General features: G+C 40.0%; 1 protein-coding gene across 1 annotated transcript in view; it reads right to left on the reverse strand.

Annotated features, from left to right (window-relative positions):
• The window catches only part of ADAM22 (ADAM metallopeptidase domain 22), a 114667-nt gene that overhangs the window by 29096 nt on the left and 69888 nt on the right, over window positions 1–15683 (reverse strand). The window contains exons 6-13 of the mRNA XM_054192410.1: window positions 13417–13488; window positions 12221–12387; window positions 10208–10292; window positions 9664–9754; window positions 7714–7765; window positions 5736–5835; window positions 1921–1992; window positions 1308–1400 (exon numbers count right to left, since the gene is read on the reverse strand). Coding sequence (XP_054048385.1) covers window positions 1308–1400; window positions 1921–1992; window positions 5736–5835; window positions 7714–7765; window positions 9664–9754; window positions 10208–10292; window positions 12221–12387; window positions 13417–13488 — 732 coding nt within the window. The remainder of the gene's footprint in view (window positions 1–1307; window positions 1401–1920; window positions 1993–5735; window positions 5836–7713; window positions 7766–9663; window positions 9755–10207; window positions 10293–12220; window positions 12388–13416; window positions 13489–15683) is intronic.

Below are 15683 nucleotides of genomic sequence, written 5' to 3' on the forward strand. Positions count from 1 at the left end.
CTTTTAGCTTATCTTTTTCCTACCAGGCTCTGGAAATGCAGACAGACAGGAATGTTGTCAGAAACACTACAGGATGCTGGGATGTACAGTCACCACGTTTTGGTTGCAATTCTTCCTTCATTCCTGCTTTCAGGCAGGGTATTACAGGGGAAGGTAACCCCAAGTTTGGGAACTGTCTTTTGAGTTGTCCTGATTAACACCTCCTAGGGACATGTGTTTTGCAAAATTCTGCCTTTCTCTTCATCATCTCACCCTCACCACTCTGTATGTAGACGAACCCTTATCTCATTTGCAAAAAATAATGTAGGTATACAGATGCTTATTTTTTTTCTGATAAGTCTTTAATATGGTGCCTATGTGACTTGGATATTTGAACAAAATTCACCCACACTGGCAATCTGCTTATTTTTTTATATTACATTAAAAAAAGCAATGTGCTTAGGGGAAATGTGATCTGTTCTAGTATAGTCTGTGCTTTTTCTTTTTTTAACTTTAGGATGAGCACTAAGTCAAGAACGTGGTCCACAGTTATTACTGATGTTCCTCCTAAGGAAATGAAACCCTCAAATGCCTGCAGACAAAGATAAAAATGTCACACATAGTACACCACAGTTTTAATAACATTAATAATAATTATCATTATTACTAAATGAGTATAAACAACTATTTGAAGTTATATTTAGCTGGGCTCCCTTACACCCAAGATCTGGCTAAACTCCTTTTACTATTTCCTGATATATCAGGAAGAATACCCTATAGTTTATGTAAGTCTTGATTCCCTTTACTCAACGGGATTTCCGTCAGTCCAAACGTAAGGAGACACAGGCAGACCTAACTGAAACTGAAGACAGGTGTCTTTTAGATGAACGCTTCTGAGCAATTCTGCTAGCTGCATTGTTGTTTGTTGTTTTTTAACTATATCCCTCTCTCAGGCCCTCTGTGGTACGATTTTCCCATTCAGTCTCATTGGGCAAATCCAGAGCAACATGTAAGGCACTGGGAGTGGCACATGGGTAAGGATGTGCGTGCTTAAACAAGGACATCTAATGAAACCTCGTGTAACTTCAACCGGTTTCAAACTTGTCTGAAACTGGAAGGCTTTAATTCACCTCTGCATTTGATCACAGTCCCTGTTTCAAGAAGCCAAGCTTAAAAGACAGAGAACAGCCCCAGACAAACCAGTTTTCAGCCAATTTTAAAAGATAAGCTCTCAGAAAAATAATCAGAAGGTCTGCAAGGAAAGACATGTGCTGCAGTGCCTGGATGCATTCCCTCCAGGATGCTGCAGTGAAGGTCACTGCCCTTACCCGGCACTTGCGACAGCAAAGCCCGTTGCTGCACTGGGAGCCTGCCGTCAGGGTGCAAGTGTTGCAGCATTCTCCTCCTTCGCTGGCACACTCCTGAGGAACACACACACTTATAACAGAATACATGGGAAAAGCAGATGAGCCCCAAGCTCTCTTACAACTTCTCAGCTTAGCACGCTACCTGAACAGATTTTTAACCAGGCTTTTAGGCACCTCGAGGCAGAAAAAGGCACACACTGTGGAGCATGAAGTTGCTGTTGCCTATGCAACACAGGAAATTATTTTTTTAACTTCACAGTGTCTATCATTACATACTGACATTTTAATACTGACCAGAGTGATGTTCCCATCTAGGAAAATACTTTAACATCTTTTAAGGCCCAATTCTGCACAGGTAGCTATGACTATTATTCTTGTAATAAAAAATGTGTGATGATAAAATAAAAATTCTGGCCCACATTGTGTTAAACATGATGGAAAGGGTAAGAAATGATGAATCCTTTGCCATAGGACCTTAACACTACTGTCTTCCTCCACTTAATGTTAACAGCAGTAATAGGCAGCACCATCTCCTGGAGAATCTAGTTGCTAATTTAAAGTACATTGCACTTACTGCTATCGTCCCACAGTCACACTCTTCTCCATCTTCCACAAAGCCATTGCCGCACTCTGGAGGATCCAGAAGCTGCAGGGCAAAGTAAGAAATCAGCGGGCATGTCTCTCCTAAGGGAATCATTGTCATATTTACTCTGTACAATATGTTTTTTTAGCTATCACTCCAAAGGCATTAACCAAAAACCAGTACCTACAACTCAGGGAGAAGCAGACTAGAAACAACACAAACAGAAAGTGTAGAGAACTAACAATGCTGTGAACTAGTTCAGCAATATTGATGAGTCACATAGCGTCTTTGGTGAATGACTGCCATTTTTACAGCAAATTCAGTCTGAGCAAAAGCCACAATCAACGCAAAAGGTGTGACAACAACAACAACAAAATCATTATTGTCACAGAGTTTGCAATTGCTGTTGCTCTAGAATTCAAGTGATGAGAGCTGTGTACCAGGCTGAAGCCCGAACGATACCTTCAGATGGAACAGCCATAAGAAAAATTGTCCTTTGGGAACACGTGGCTCAGAAATGCAGAGAGAGACTGGGTTTCTTTGTCACGTTTTTGTTGTAGTCAGATGCTTTTTCCTTCACTTTTTCTGTACCATAGTTGGAACTTTCAGAAGTTTTCCATAAGCATGTGTCACAGGCAGATGAGAAAGTATCAGCCAGTAAGGTTTCCTCCCTTTCCCTTCAGCCCCCACCCCCCAAACTGTAACTTAAAATGTCTAAATCTGTACATTTGCAGTAGCACTTTCCCAGAGGCAAGATTCATTCACCATTTTTTACATAGGACCCATACTATGCTGTCTTTTAATGGACATTTTACACTTTGTTCTTTGCAGTTTCATTGTTAGCGATTTCCTAAAATTTCTAAAGGTAATTCTTCAAAAAGAAAAAAAAAAGTTATTTTCCTTTGGGCATAAAAAAACATAATAGCAGCTTTTATTACATAAATGAGAAGGCATAGATGTGTGTCACCAAGACTAAAATTCTGCAGGCTGTCCTGAGCTCTCCAATTAAACTATGATCGTTCCAGAAACCACACTCTGCTTATGAGCCATCTGCACAAGTACATCGCTTGCAGTGTAGATGCATTTCAGTCTGGCTGTTGCCATTCTGTCAGTAGCCCACAGGATGGAGCATCACCCTGCGTACTTCACTGTGCCACAAACCAGCCTGAGGCTTGTGGCACAGGCTGAGGTGTTATTATTAGATCCCTCTATTGAAATGGAAATTTGACTGCAGCATGAAATGCATATGTAGAATTTAACATTAAATGTAACTAAGTAATTATCTTTTAGGATTATTAAAGAGTTGTTAAAACTGCTTGTTTCCTACATATTTTTTCCAGACATCTTAACTTCTTCAGTATCTCTAGGCATGCGCTGCACAATACAAACAAGTAAATGGCAGTAACAGACGGTCCTGCCTTAAAACACTGGGGCAATTTGCTGTAGTACATAGGGACAGCTAAATATGAAATGGAAGAAAACAACCCGAAAAGCAAACTGGATAACTTTTCCCCAAAGGTCATACAATTCATCCGTTCATTTGAAAAGAACATACACTCAATCCGCTCCAGCTGTCACTGATGCAGTTTTTTGGATCGCAGCTGATCTTACAGCGGAGCACTGTTGAACACTGCACCTTGTCACATCAGTTTTCCTTTATCTCATATTTCTCGAAAAGCAAAAGTAAGTTTGTGTTTCACCACCCTTGCTAGGAAACATGTGTCTTTGACAGCCTTGTGAATCAGACAGACATCCATTGACAATAACTTTAAACCAACCCACAAACACCACCATATAAAAGAGTCCAAATCACTCTGGCTTCCACATCTAACTTCACATTTCCACATGCCATTAGAAAAAAATGTAAATGCTTCCAATCTAAATGGAGATGAGAGTAATTGTTTTTTGCCAAGTGACAGATGCATTAATGAACATAATCGCTAAAACAAGCCCAAGTAAGACACATTACACTATGGAAACAAGTCACTCAGCAAAGAAATAAAAAACACCAATTTTTCTCTCCACCTTTACTGAGATGGGAAAAAGTTTCTAAATTTCTAGAATGCAGTTGCATTTTAAAGACTGAGAAATCTTACATCTTCTTAACAAATTACAGTGCTTTCTCTCCACTTTTAATAATACATTCTTCCATGAAAAGGAGACCTCGAGAGACAAGCAGAGTTAGCTCATCCAGATTTGATGCCTTCTCTTCCCCTCTCTACCATTTATTGAAATTCTGTGGTTGTTGGAACATGCCATTTTTCTCAGCCGCTCCAGGAGGAACATGCATCACTTCCACAATTGACTTTCTCTTTTACATCTGTGGTCACCTCAGTTACCAAGTCTTTTTTCCATGTTGGACTGTCTTTCCTTTGCTTGTTGAAAGGCAGACATTAAATAGAGGAGAACACTAATTATATTTAGAAAAGAGTCAAGATCATTATCCTGATTCCTTTACATTTTAACATATGCTTCAGTACATGGAGCAGGAAGATACTGAAACCCTGCTGCAAATCCTCCATTGTAGAAGTGCTTGCATCTTGGCTGGAGTTTCTTTAGCTTTGTTTTGTATTTATCTCCCTTAAATATCTCAGTTAATCATTTCATACTCTTTGCATTCTTCACATGAATATACCTGTTTAGCAGGCCAAAACTGAGACAAGACAAGCAAAGAAAAGGCGAATACTATCTCAAGAGATATTCCCCAGTTCTCCTGATTTCCAGGACTCATGCAGCAAGACCCCTGATATCGTACTTTAGAGGCAAATTTGGAGGTGATGGGTCAGTCGCTTAAGTGGGTCTGGATGCTTTTGTAGCTCTCCTGTCCCCAGACCTTTAGGGAGTTAACAGACGCTCCTAAACGAGGCAAGGTACAGTAGCACTGAGGACCAGGGTCCAGCAGGGATTTGCCAGCCTTCCCCATCTGTGTGACTACCCAGCACAAGGCAGGGCTGCGCAGAGCCACACGCGCTGGCCTGGAAGGACCTAACACAGCGCTAAGGTGATCCGAGCACTTCTCACAAGACACATTTCTCTCCCAGGATGTGTGGTTCAGGGGATGACAGACCCTGGTGATGGTGACAGAGACCATGTGGGCAGCTCCTGGGGAATGAGGCCTGTGACAGGCGCCCAGCAGCCATGTGTTCTACTAGTGTCTGTCCCCCACTCCTCGAGGCTTTCTCTCCTGCTCTGCCTCTTCCAGCTTTAGAAAAACTAGTCCCAGTTTTCAAACTCTGTTCTGAAAGCCACTGTAAAAACTTTGCCTTCTCCAAACAGGGAGAATATCAGAACCACTTGTAGTCTGCAAAGCCACTGGGCTGCACAGCAGTGCATCCCCTGCAGAGGCTCTAGGAGCTGTGTCTTGGAACAGACATGAAATAAAAGCAATCTTACTTCAGCTTCCTGTCTTTTGTACCAAAAAGACATCAGTTCAATGCAAATTAGAATTCAAGCTGTGCAAAAGTTTACCTCTTGAAACCTCAGCAAATAAATTCAGCAACATATTGTATTTACAACATTCAGAACAAACTGCGTGAGGGATGGTTCTAGATCAAAGCCTGTGGGAACTCTGTTGGACATGAAACTACTTATTAAAAATTTATTTAAATATCATTTCCAAACTACTATGAACTAAAATCAGCTACTTTCACTCATATTTCCGCAGAAAATTTATAACCTAGAGGAAACCAGAAATACCGAAATTACAGGTGGTTTTTCTTCTCCAACATTATCATTGTCATTCTTCTTGGTTTCACCTAAATTAGAAATAGAATACAAATAATACTCAGTAATAAGTTAATGCTTACTTTGGTTGGTTTATTGAAAAGGCAAGCTCCACCTCCATTGTTTAAAAATTCATGATATTCTTCAATATCACATTTGGAGAACTTGCTTGGAAGATAATACCTGCACAGAAAAAAGGTAGCAGGATTACTTTCTATAGTGCTTTTTACACTATAAAAATGATTTCTTTTTTCAAAATAGGAGGAGAACTATAATGTTATACTTTAGAAAAAGTACAAAAACACACTGTTCAGAATAAAAGTGACAATCTGCTTGTAACTCTATCTAATTTGTAAATCATTTTAGTAAATGAGAAAGAACTTTCAACAGTGACACGGAACTCACGGAAAAGGAGAGGTCTAAAACATTTCCCTAAGTTATTTCATGCCAAATACCACAAATCTTATTACACATTGTGTAGTTCTCATAAACATGGCCTGTTCCACTAACTGGCCTCATCTCAGAAATACATTTATTTCTTCCCGTACATGCCGCAGGAGACAAAGATTGCTCATAGTGCATTTCCCTCTTAGATGAAATTGCTCTCCGGTCAACAAAATTTTAATAGAATAGAGTTATGACATTTTAAAACATGCTTCTAACAAACATCAGCTGACATTTCAGTTTCCCTCTCTCATGTGCCTTACTGAATAAATTTCATTCGAGCACAGAGTGCCAACCTAGGGCACAGTGCACCACCTAAAACCAATATGATGCAGAGAATCTTTGCATGGAATCTTTCCATGGGGAAAGAATTTTTCCCAAAGTACCTTAAGTGATATTTATATTTAGGTCCTCAGTCATGAAAGTACTTATGCTTCAAGCAGATTTTGGAGTCTCCAGGGCTCTCCTGTATCAGCTCGTCAGTGGATAAAAAAATACTACTGGAAGTGCTATACAAAATAATTCTACATTGCCAGAAGTGATGGCCTGCAAACCATACTTGGTATTTTACATCTCTAGTGTTTATGATTTAGGTCTAAAGACTACACAGAATGTAGGATTCACCATCCTTCATCAATAAGCTATGTAAATACAAGCTTTTTTTGTGTACCTAACTGTTTGAAAGGTTTGGATTTCAGATAAAGAAATCTATTAGATAAGAAATCACTTTTACAAAAATCAAGAATGTTTCTCAGATTGGCTCTTTAACATACGAAAAATCAGAAAAATCCTACCTGGTACGTTTTTAGATAGACAAGGTAAAAAAGGCACACATTGACACTTCCAAAGAGCTTCCAATAAAATATGGGGTTTTTTTGTTCAAGATTGTTATGAACGCAAAGCTACTGTGTAATTTTGCAGGTCAGTTTGAAACCAATTTAAAAAGCACGGTCTTTTTCTAAGACTAGACTATAGTTTAATTCATATATATCACAGAAGTCAGGCCTGTAATATGAAGAATTAAGGTCTGAATACACACTTTAGAAAGCATCAAACTTCATGTAGCAGCAAAAATTTGCTGATTCACTTGTCTTTCGATAAAATCTCACCAGTGACATTACATGTGGGCATAAGCATACTCAGCCTCCAATGGGAGCACTTTTTCTGACATTGTCACACAAACTGGAAGGATAAAAAATGATATAGATGAAAGGTTTAACAGAAACACTGAAAATGAGACATACTTAAGCAATTCGATAACAGTATTCCAAGAATTAGGATGTGTCACTGTTTGTTCCAACAACTCAACAGCAAACTCGCAGGAGAAAAGAAGCTGAGCATGCTTCTGCTTTTTTGCAATGACCTGGCTTGGCTGTTGAGCCTTGTGCTTTGAGAGTTGAACGAACAGTCACCAAAAATCCTCACAGATCGTCTCATTAACTCACTCACTCTCATATTTATTTGAAAGTGTCTTTGCTACATATGTTGGATAGCTAATACCTTACTTTCTGAAAAATGATTCACATTCTGCTGAACTACAGAAGGCAAACATTTTCACGCCTTTCATTTATGTCATTGTATGAAGGACATGACTTTCCTCTAGTTGAAATGCCTTACCCTGTGTCTCCCATTATGCATCCGGACCACGTGTCCTCACACTTACATTCACCTGACAATAACACGAAAAAAAAAATTACATCTTGAGTCTTGTGAGTCCAAAATAATACATTTCTTATCACAAGAACCACACTGTAGTCAATTCCATTTCATATTTAAATACAAGTTGAAAAGAATAATTTGCTGGTTTATTTCACCCCTTAGTTTAAGCGTATCAGTGCACGCTGACAAGCTTCCTTTCAAAAACTGTACACGATTCTATGCAATCCTGAGCTCTGAAAATACGTCCTGCTTTTCTTTCCTTCTCTTAAAGTGACGTTAGGGGAAACTACAGTGTCAGCCTCCAGCACTTGCCAATCATGAGTCAGCTCTCCTGCCTTCTCCAGTGTCACGATATTTGATTTCCAAATTTTCAGAGTAAAAAAAAAAAAGAAGAACCATTTTAACCCTTCTTCTAATGTTTTAGTTCACTTTACTACCATGCTAATGTGACTGGGGAAATCTTCACTTGAAAAAAAACAAACCCAAACAATAATTCACACAAAAATGCATAATAAACACGTAGAAAACACAAGCCAGCACAGCAGGATCTAGCAGCTTCTTGCTCCGCTCTCCCTGCCCTCCCTTGCCTGCCTCCCTTCCCCAGGCAGCTCCCTGGCAGGCAGAGGGCAGCCCTCCCTCCTGCCCTGCCAGCCTGTCTGGGATTGCTTTGCTCTGGTCCCAGCCCTTTGCTCTCAGAACTGTCACTTTTGTCTATTTCTATACGTATGCTTTCCATGTATACTTTTACCTTTCTCTTTCTGCAATTTGTCTTACTGTAATACATGAATATCAGTTTATTAGTTCTGTTTTAAAAGTACAATTAAAAAGAAGATGAGTCTCTGCCAAACAGTTGCATTCTCCTCCCTCCCCACCAAAACTGTGCCCGGCCCCTCTGCTCAGCCATAAGAAAGGGAACCACCGCTATAACCATTTTCACTTTTACCCGGCCCCTGTATCAGGTTAATAATATGCATCTGGAAAATGAATACTGAATATGTTGGTAGCATGGAGTATCCATCCTACGTTTCTGAATATTTTTCAAAATAAAATTAAGTAAACTCCAAAAACCTTTACATGCAGATGTATCTCTGCATTTTATATTGTCTTTACAGGGCCTGAAAACAAAATTCACCTAAGCAAAGTTCTATTACTCAAAATGGTAACATTTTTTAAATGTAAACCACATAAGTATGCATGATCCAATAACTAAGCACCCCAACATCTAAACTGTTTTAAAACTATAATATTTTAATCATCCACTGTTCTCCATGTGCTGGGACTTCCTATAACATGGAAGCAGGGAGGGTGACATGCTTGTCGCAGGACCGGGATCTGAATTAAGGCATCGGAGGTAAATAGGGGTTACCAAGAAGTCGAATACCAAGGTTACAGCATATAAATGGTAGCAGTAGGGTGGCATGTACAGGAGATTTGGGTAATCTATAAGAAGAACAGGAGATTTGGGTAAACTACAAGAGGAATTTAATCAAGGTAAACAGGGGAAAAGCTATGTTGTCAAAACCATCCTACATAACAGGACTGAGGTGGCTTTTCATCATCCCCAGGTCTAATAGTGTTTCTACCTTTGTGCTGTAAAATGGCAGCTATTCAGTCTGTGGGTGTGACATCGATCTCCCTGAAATGCATGGTTGTGGCAGACACCTTTATGATTTATTTTTAATGAAAAGGTGACACCAGTGCTGCCAGCAATTATGGGCAAAGGGATATCACAGCATTTAAATAGAGGAAAATTAATAATATGTCAGTCTCTCCTTGTGTTATTACAAGTAAAATATTCCAACATTGTTAGAAACATGGGGAAAAAACACATATCAGAGAGACACTGATAAGATCCTCCACCTTTTAACGTTTTCTCTTGAGACAGAGTGCAAAAGCAAACAACCTTACCACTTAGAAGTTTTCTTCTGTCTGAGAAAATGCCAATGTTTTGGGCCAAAGTTTGTGCCAGAGTAACTGCCATTAAGTCTGGCTTTCCAAACTGAAAGACACAAGCAAGGCAGGAAGAGTAATTAGTGATGTACGGGTATCTCAGATACAAGTGAAGCTTTTCTCATTTTAAGGCAATAAAAAGCAAAATCAGATACACAGTGTTAGAGTTCTTACTTCAGAGCAGCTAGATAATGGACAAGTGAGGAAAACTAAACATTGGCTTATGGACAAGTTAAGTAAGAGAAAGTCTGTTTCTTTCTTGCCATTGTGGCTGCAAGTATGAATGACAGGATATTGCAGAATCTGCTGAAAAGTGTATCTGAATCCATATCTGACTTTATTCACTCACCACTCTTCATTGAGACATCCCTTCTAAAGAGCTGCACTAAAACTCTTCATCAGCAAAGAAGCAGCAAGATATTTCGAGGAACACGTCTGCACTGATAAATTCTGCGCAGACAAATTTCCACCACTTTTTGCTCATGCCAGTATCCCCACCTACCTCATTCACACCTCCGCCTTTAAGCAAGGAGCAGATTCCACCAGTGTGGGCTACACCACTCCGACTGCTCTGAAATCGACTCCCCCTTTGACAAAAAGGAAAAGAAGAGAAAGTTTACCCTGCTCAGCCCGTGAGTTTTGCACCTATCCATCCCAGTGTTTACCCTTATGACTTCCAAATGAGAAACTGGCATTTGCTGGTTGCCACCACTATGCTGCAAACTATGCAAAAAAAAAAAAAAATATGGGGAAAACCAGATAACCACTCACAAACCTCACATGACAAATTATCTCCAGAGAAGTTACACCATCTTCTCTCCTCCTTCTCAGACTATCTAATATAAGAAAGCATGAGGGAACTACTTTGCCAAACCACCTGAATCTCACCAGCCTTATGTTCATTGACTTCTGCTGGCACGTGGTACAGGCAGAGCACAGGAGAGGCCACTGTGTTGCCAAGGCATGGGGGACTACTCAAAACACATGTGTCTAGTTGGGCAATGCTGATGTGGCAAAACTCTAAGGGAGATGCGTTAGTGGCTCCCTGATGCAGAGGTAGGTGAAAACTCCCAGAACTGCAGCCCTTCTTATCCAGGGGACAGCTGCACTGTGAGACTAAATGTAATCATCTCTTTGGTGCTGACCACATCAGCATGAACGACTGCCAGTTACTGGAGACAAAATATACTCTGCTCCACTTCAGAGTACTGATCCACCCAATCTGCAGCAAATTGTTTTTTGTTCAAAGGAAAACAGAAACACATTAAGAAACTAGACAATGCACTAACTGCGTTGAAAGTGGAAGTTCATTTATAACCAGTGTACCATCACACCAGCCAGCCTCACCTCCCAACTTAGTCACATCTCACTCACAGACACAATTTCAGAAACTGGTATTTCGGAACAGTCTATGAATGCAATTCCTGAAACATCAGTGGTGGTGTTATGGACAGCACTGGAATTAGCACTACAGGGGTATACCCAGAGTGCCAGTCACAGGGCACATAGGGCTCTCTTTGCCCAAGCCAATCCACAAACATTCAAAAGAACAAGACTTCCCCCAAAGACCTTACAATATCACCAGAGAAGATATATAAAGGATGTGAGAAAACCTGATTCTCATTTTACAGACGAAGAGCTAAGACACAAATAAAATCTGCAAGCACCACTTGCAGATCTTACTAGCTGTCTTCATGGGAGAAGTCAATGACAGTAATAAAGCACGTGCAAAAATTCCGAGAAGCTGGATCGTGGCACCCTACCAGAGTCATGTGAAAGTGAGGTGTTTAGGTTAAGTTTATTCATACAGGCTCCTACAACAGTCAGCAGAGAGGGATAAGGACTCCAGAGCAATTCATCTGGCCTGTCTCATGTGGATCAAAAATTTCAACCATGAACCTTCTCCTCTACTTTTGTAGATGTATTTTGTTATATCAGTCTTATTTCCAAAACAATCAAGAGATCTAGAGAAAATAACATTCCTCCCAGCTTATTCTTCTTATAGCACATGTCTCTCCAGAGAACGAACTGTGTCCAGGATCTGCAACACTTCAGTAACCCTGCAGCATGCAGATCATTCAACAAAGTAAAGCAAGCCATAGTGCTTTTTAAGCAGGAAACCTCATTGGTTTCAAAACCAATGTTCTGCTTTTAAATAATACAACGGGGCTGTCCGTGCTCTACTGACAAAGAAGCTAACCTCCGAGGTGGAACCATGCATCACCTTCCAGGCAGCTGCGCTTGCAGAGTAGGTAATTGCACAGAATAACCAAGACTTAAAGCGCATGCAGCTCGGGCTTAGTACATTAAAACTAAAATGAGAGTCAAAATTCTAGTTGCACTGGCAGGCAGTTTGTGCATTAACTTTTCCCCACCTCCCCATCAGAAACATCATTTTCTGAATTATCGTGGATTACACACACAACAGAAAGGAGATGCATCAGCCACTTGTGACAAGCAACCCCCAAGAAAAGAATAAAACCCAGTAATAAAAACATCACACGAGGTTACGTACGAAAAAAGGTGAACTGCGTCACTTTTCTCTCTGATAAAATCCCTCCTATATTTCATAAACTCACGTAGGGTCACCAAGGGGTTTTCAGATATGGTGAACTTGTTATCAGTAGCCCAGGTTTCCATGGCAACCAATACTATCCTGGTGTTAAGTTGTTCTTTATATATCTAGTACATTAACAGAATGAACAAATATATTATGTCAAATAGAATAAAGGTGAGTTTTACCCCTTTTTTGTAATAGCTTAAATTTTTACATAACTAAATATTTAGCTTGTTCTACCAAACTTTATGTTCTCCCAGGTGATTTTATCTCCCTTAAAACCAAGAAACAAACATGAAAACAAAGTAAAATCTAAATTTTAGACCTAATTCTTCAATCAGCGCTCTCAGTCTGCAGAAAGATCCCTTGCAGGTCCTACACAGGCGGAGGTGCATAGAGTGGAAATGGGATTTTTGAAAAATTACTACAGAACCATTCAAAATAGTTCAAAGATTTAGAATTAATGGGTCTATTATAACATCCAGGTCACCCCAGTAACACATGAGGGCTCTTATACCAAACAGTGATCTATAAACCAGTTTTAACTGGGACACACCACTACAGCAGTACTTAACCCCATGCTGGCTGAATCACAAAAAAAGGGTGATCCTTTCAATTCCGGGGGCTAACACTCCACACCAAGTACTTTCAAGAGTGGGAACCACATTTTTCTTTTTCTAGGAATACTTTTCTGGGGTGAGGTGCAAGAACCAGCAGCCCCACCAATTTAGCGCCACAAATACAATCCGCATAACCCACTTGTATGTCCCTATTCTAACTCATTTATTTACTCTAACGCGCTGCTTCTGGAGAAATTTTAGTGCATTCGAATTTCAGACTGTCTTTTGCGTTTCTGGTTGTCAACATAGGGATCCTGTATTAAAGACTGTCATACCTAAGGTGCTCTTTAAAACTCAGGCTCAAGTGATTGATCCATCAGGATACCTAAATGTTTGAAGCCACAAAATACCTCTAATGCTTTATGTTAGACAAAGGCTTTATAGGTGGCTGACTGTGGTTCTAGATGAAAATCTGTGATCTTCACATATGTTATTATTAGGTATACCATGAACTGACAACTCCCGCATCTATCGGTAGGAGAATCATATGACTCATCTCGCACGTAAAAGAACATTTAGTTGACTGATACTTACTAAATCTGCCATGTTCACAACCGATTTAGCATAGCTGTTTGTATGGCCTACTGACAAGCGGTGCTTTTTGCACTGCAAAACAAACACAGACAAGTTACATATACAGACTCCATTTCCAAAAACGCATGAAGTAAAAAGCAACTACATCAACAATAAAACCCCTGTGCAAGGTTCAGTCTCCTGTGCTGAATGTAATGCTAATAAGCAATAGTAGAAAGTTGTTCAGAAACACACATTACTGATATACTTTACAACTTTGCATACTATACAGCTGTTGTATTAATTCCTGTTTGGAAAGTGCTCTAAGATCTTTACTGAAAAATGCTATAGAAACAGGAACACACTGTTATTATCTTTATTATTGGTGATTTTTAAGTTAATTCCAAATGCCAATACAGAAATTAGCAACATTATTTCCATAGTTGAGACTTCTTCAGAGGTATTACCCCAAGAATGCCTGCATCAGTGTTTTAATCTATCAATCAGACTTCCTTTTTTTTTTTTCATTTCTCTCTTTTAAGGTGTCTTCTGGATGTACAATTTCACATACCATAATACCACAGTAAATGGTTCAAAACACTTCAGCAATCAGACTGCAATGGCACCTTTACTGACTTCTATAATACACTGCTATAAAGGTAACACTGGACAGCTGGCCAGGTACTCCTATCTGCAGAAAGAAACACTTACAAATGAGAACTATAGGTATGAAAGTCACAATTATCTTAGAAGAACTCAGGACAAAAGGACTGAGATTTTCAGATATGTTTAATCATCTTATGCCCCATGACGCTTGATTTTGGAATGAAAGTTGTCCATATTCTCTGGAAGTTCGGATCTTTTAGTCGCAAGAATTATCTAGCAGCTAGGCGGTGGGAAAGGCATGCTTTCAAGCAGGAATGGGGGAAAACCACCAAAAATGAGGATGTCGCACTTACTAAAAAAACAGGACAGGACTGTGAAGCTAAAAATGGTAGAAAGGATGAAATGAAAAAGCTACAAAATAAATGGAAAATGAAGCACAGGAACAAAGGGAAATAAGTGTATTATTCAAGTCTCTATTGGCAGCTAAAACCTCAAATTTTAGGCCTCCAGCTTCTCTAAGCATCCTACAGAAATGTTTTCATTATACTAATTTATAAGCCTATTTCAACGTTTGGATTTTAAAAGCTTTATTCCCTGAATGGAAGCAAGAGTTGGATGAGCAGCCGAGGGGGCAGACAGGAAGGCACCGCACCCCTCGCCGCGGTGAGTGGCCCAGGGGGATGGGTGGGATGCAGCTGGCTCTGCAGACCAGAGGAAGAAGCGTGAGGTTCGTTGCTCCCTCTGGGAGCACCTGAGGAGGCTGAACGGTGAAATGGCTCTGATTCTGCAGGGTGTCAGCTCCACGCTGAATACATCGGGAGTGCCACATCTACTTGCACGCACAGGGAGTTATCCAAATACACACGCGTACTAGCCCAGGCCGTGGGATGGGAAGGAGCCCAGAGCATACGACGCTTCCTTCTCCTAGGAGAAAATTATTTGGCTTCTTCGACCACAGACGTTCACTGGCATTTGCTTCAGTGGACTGACTCTCACAGTAGCTATAATTAAGCAAAATTAGGAAACGTTGTCCTTGGGGGGAATCAGTCCAGACAGATAAAGTCCTGGGGGAAAGCTGTGGCTTCACGTCTTCAAGATCAAACACAACGGCACAGCTTTAGGGAATTCTGTGTCTAGTATTGTCCATTTTAATGCAAGAATTTATTGCTATGCTCACCAAACTGAGCTGATGGAGGAGTACAGTGTCAAAGGACAGTGGCACATTCCTTTTACACTCTGATGCCTATATCTGCCAGTTTGGGTATTGCTTGAGAGAAGCTGCACATCACAGAAAAAGCAGATAAAATGTATAGACAAATTTTGATTTTAGAGCCATAAAGGACCATAAAATCAACTACTGTCACCAGTCGGAGGGGCATCACCACTCTCTGAACTTTACCCAGTTACTTCAAGATCAAATCCTATTGTTTGTGTTTGACACCACCACATCTTCCCGAAATACACTGTCTGGATTTGAAGACCACAAGCGATGGAGAATTCACCATTTCCTTTGATATTCCTTTCATTAATTATTAATAATCTTCACTGACATAAATCTGTGCCTTTTCCCACTTGAATGAGCCTGAGTTTTCTTTAATACACTAAACTTTATTATGTCTCTTTCCACTACATTAAAGAGCCTATTTATGTTCTCCCAGAGAAAGTATACGTGCTTAACAAAA

This window comes from Rissa tridactyla, chromosome 2 (assembly GCF_028500815.1).
Source record: "Rissa tridactyla isolate bRisTri1 chromosome 2, bRisTri1.patW.cur.20221130, whole genome shotgun sequence".
NCBI classification, from domain to species: Eukaryota; Metazoa; Chordata; class Aves; order Charadriiformes; family Laridae; genus Rissa; species Rissa tridactyla.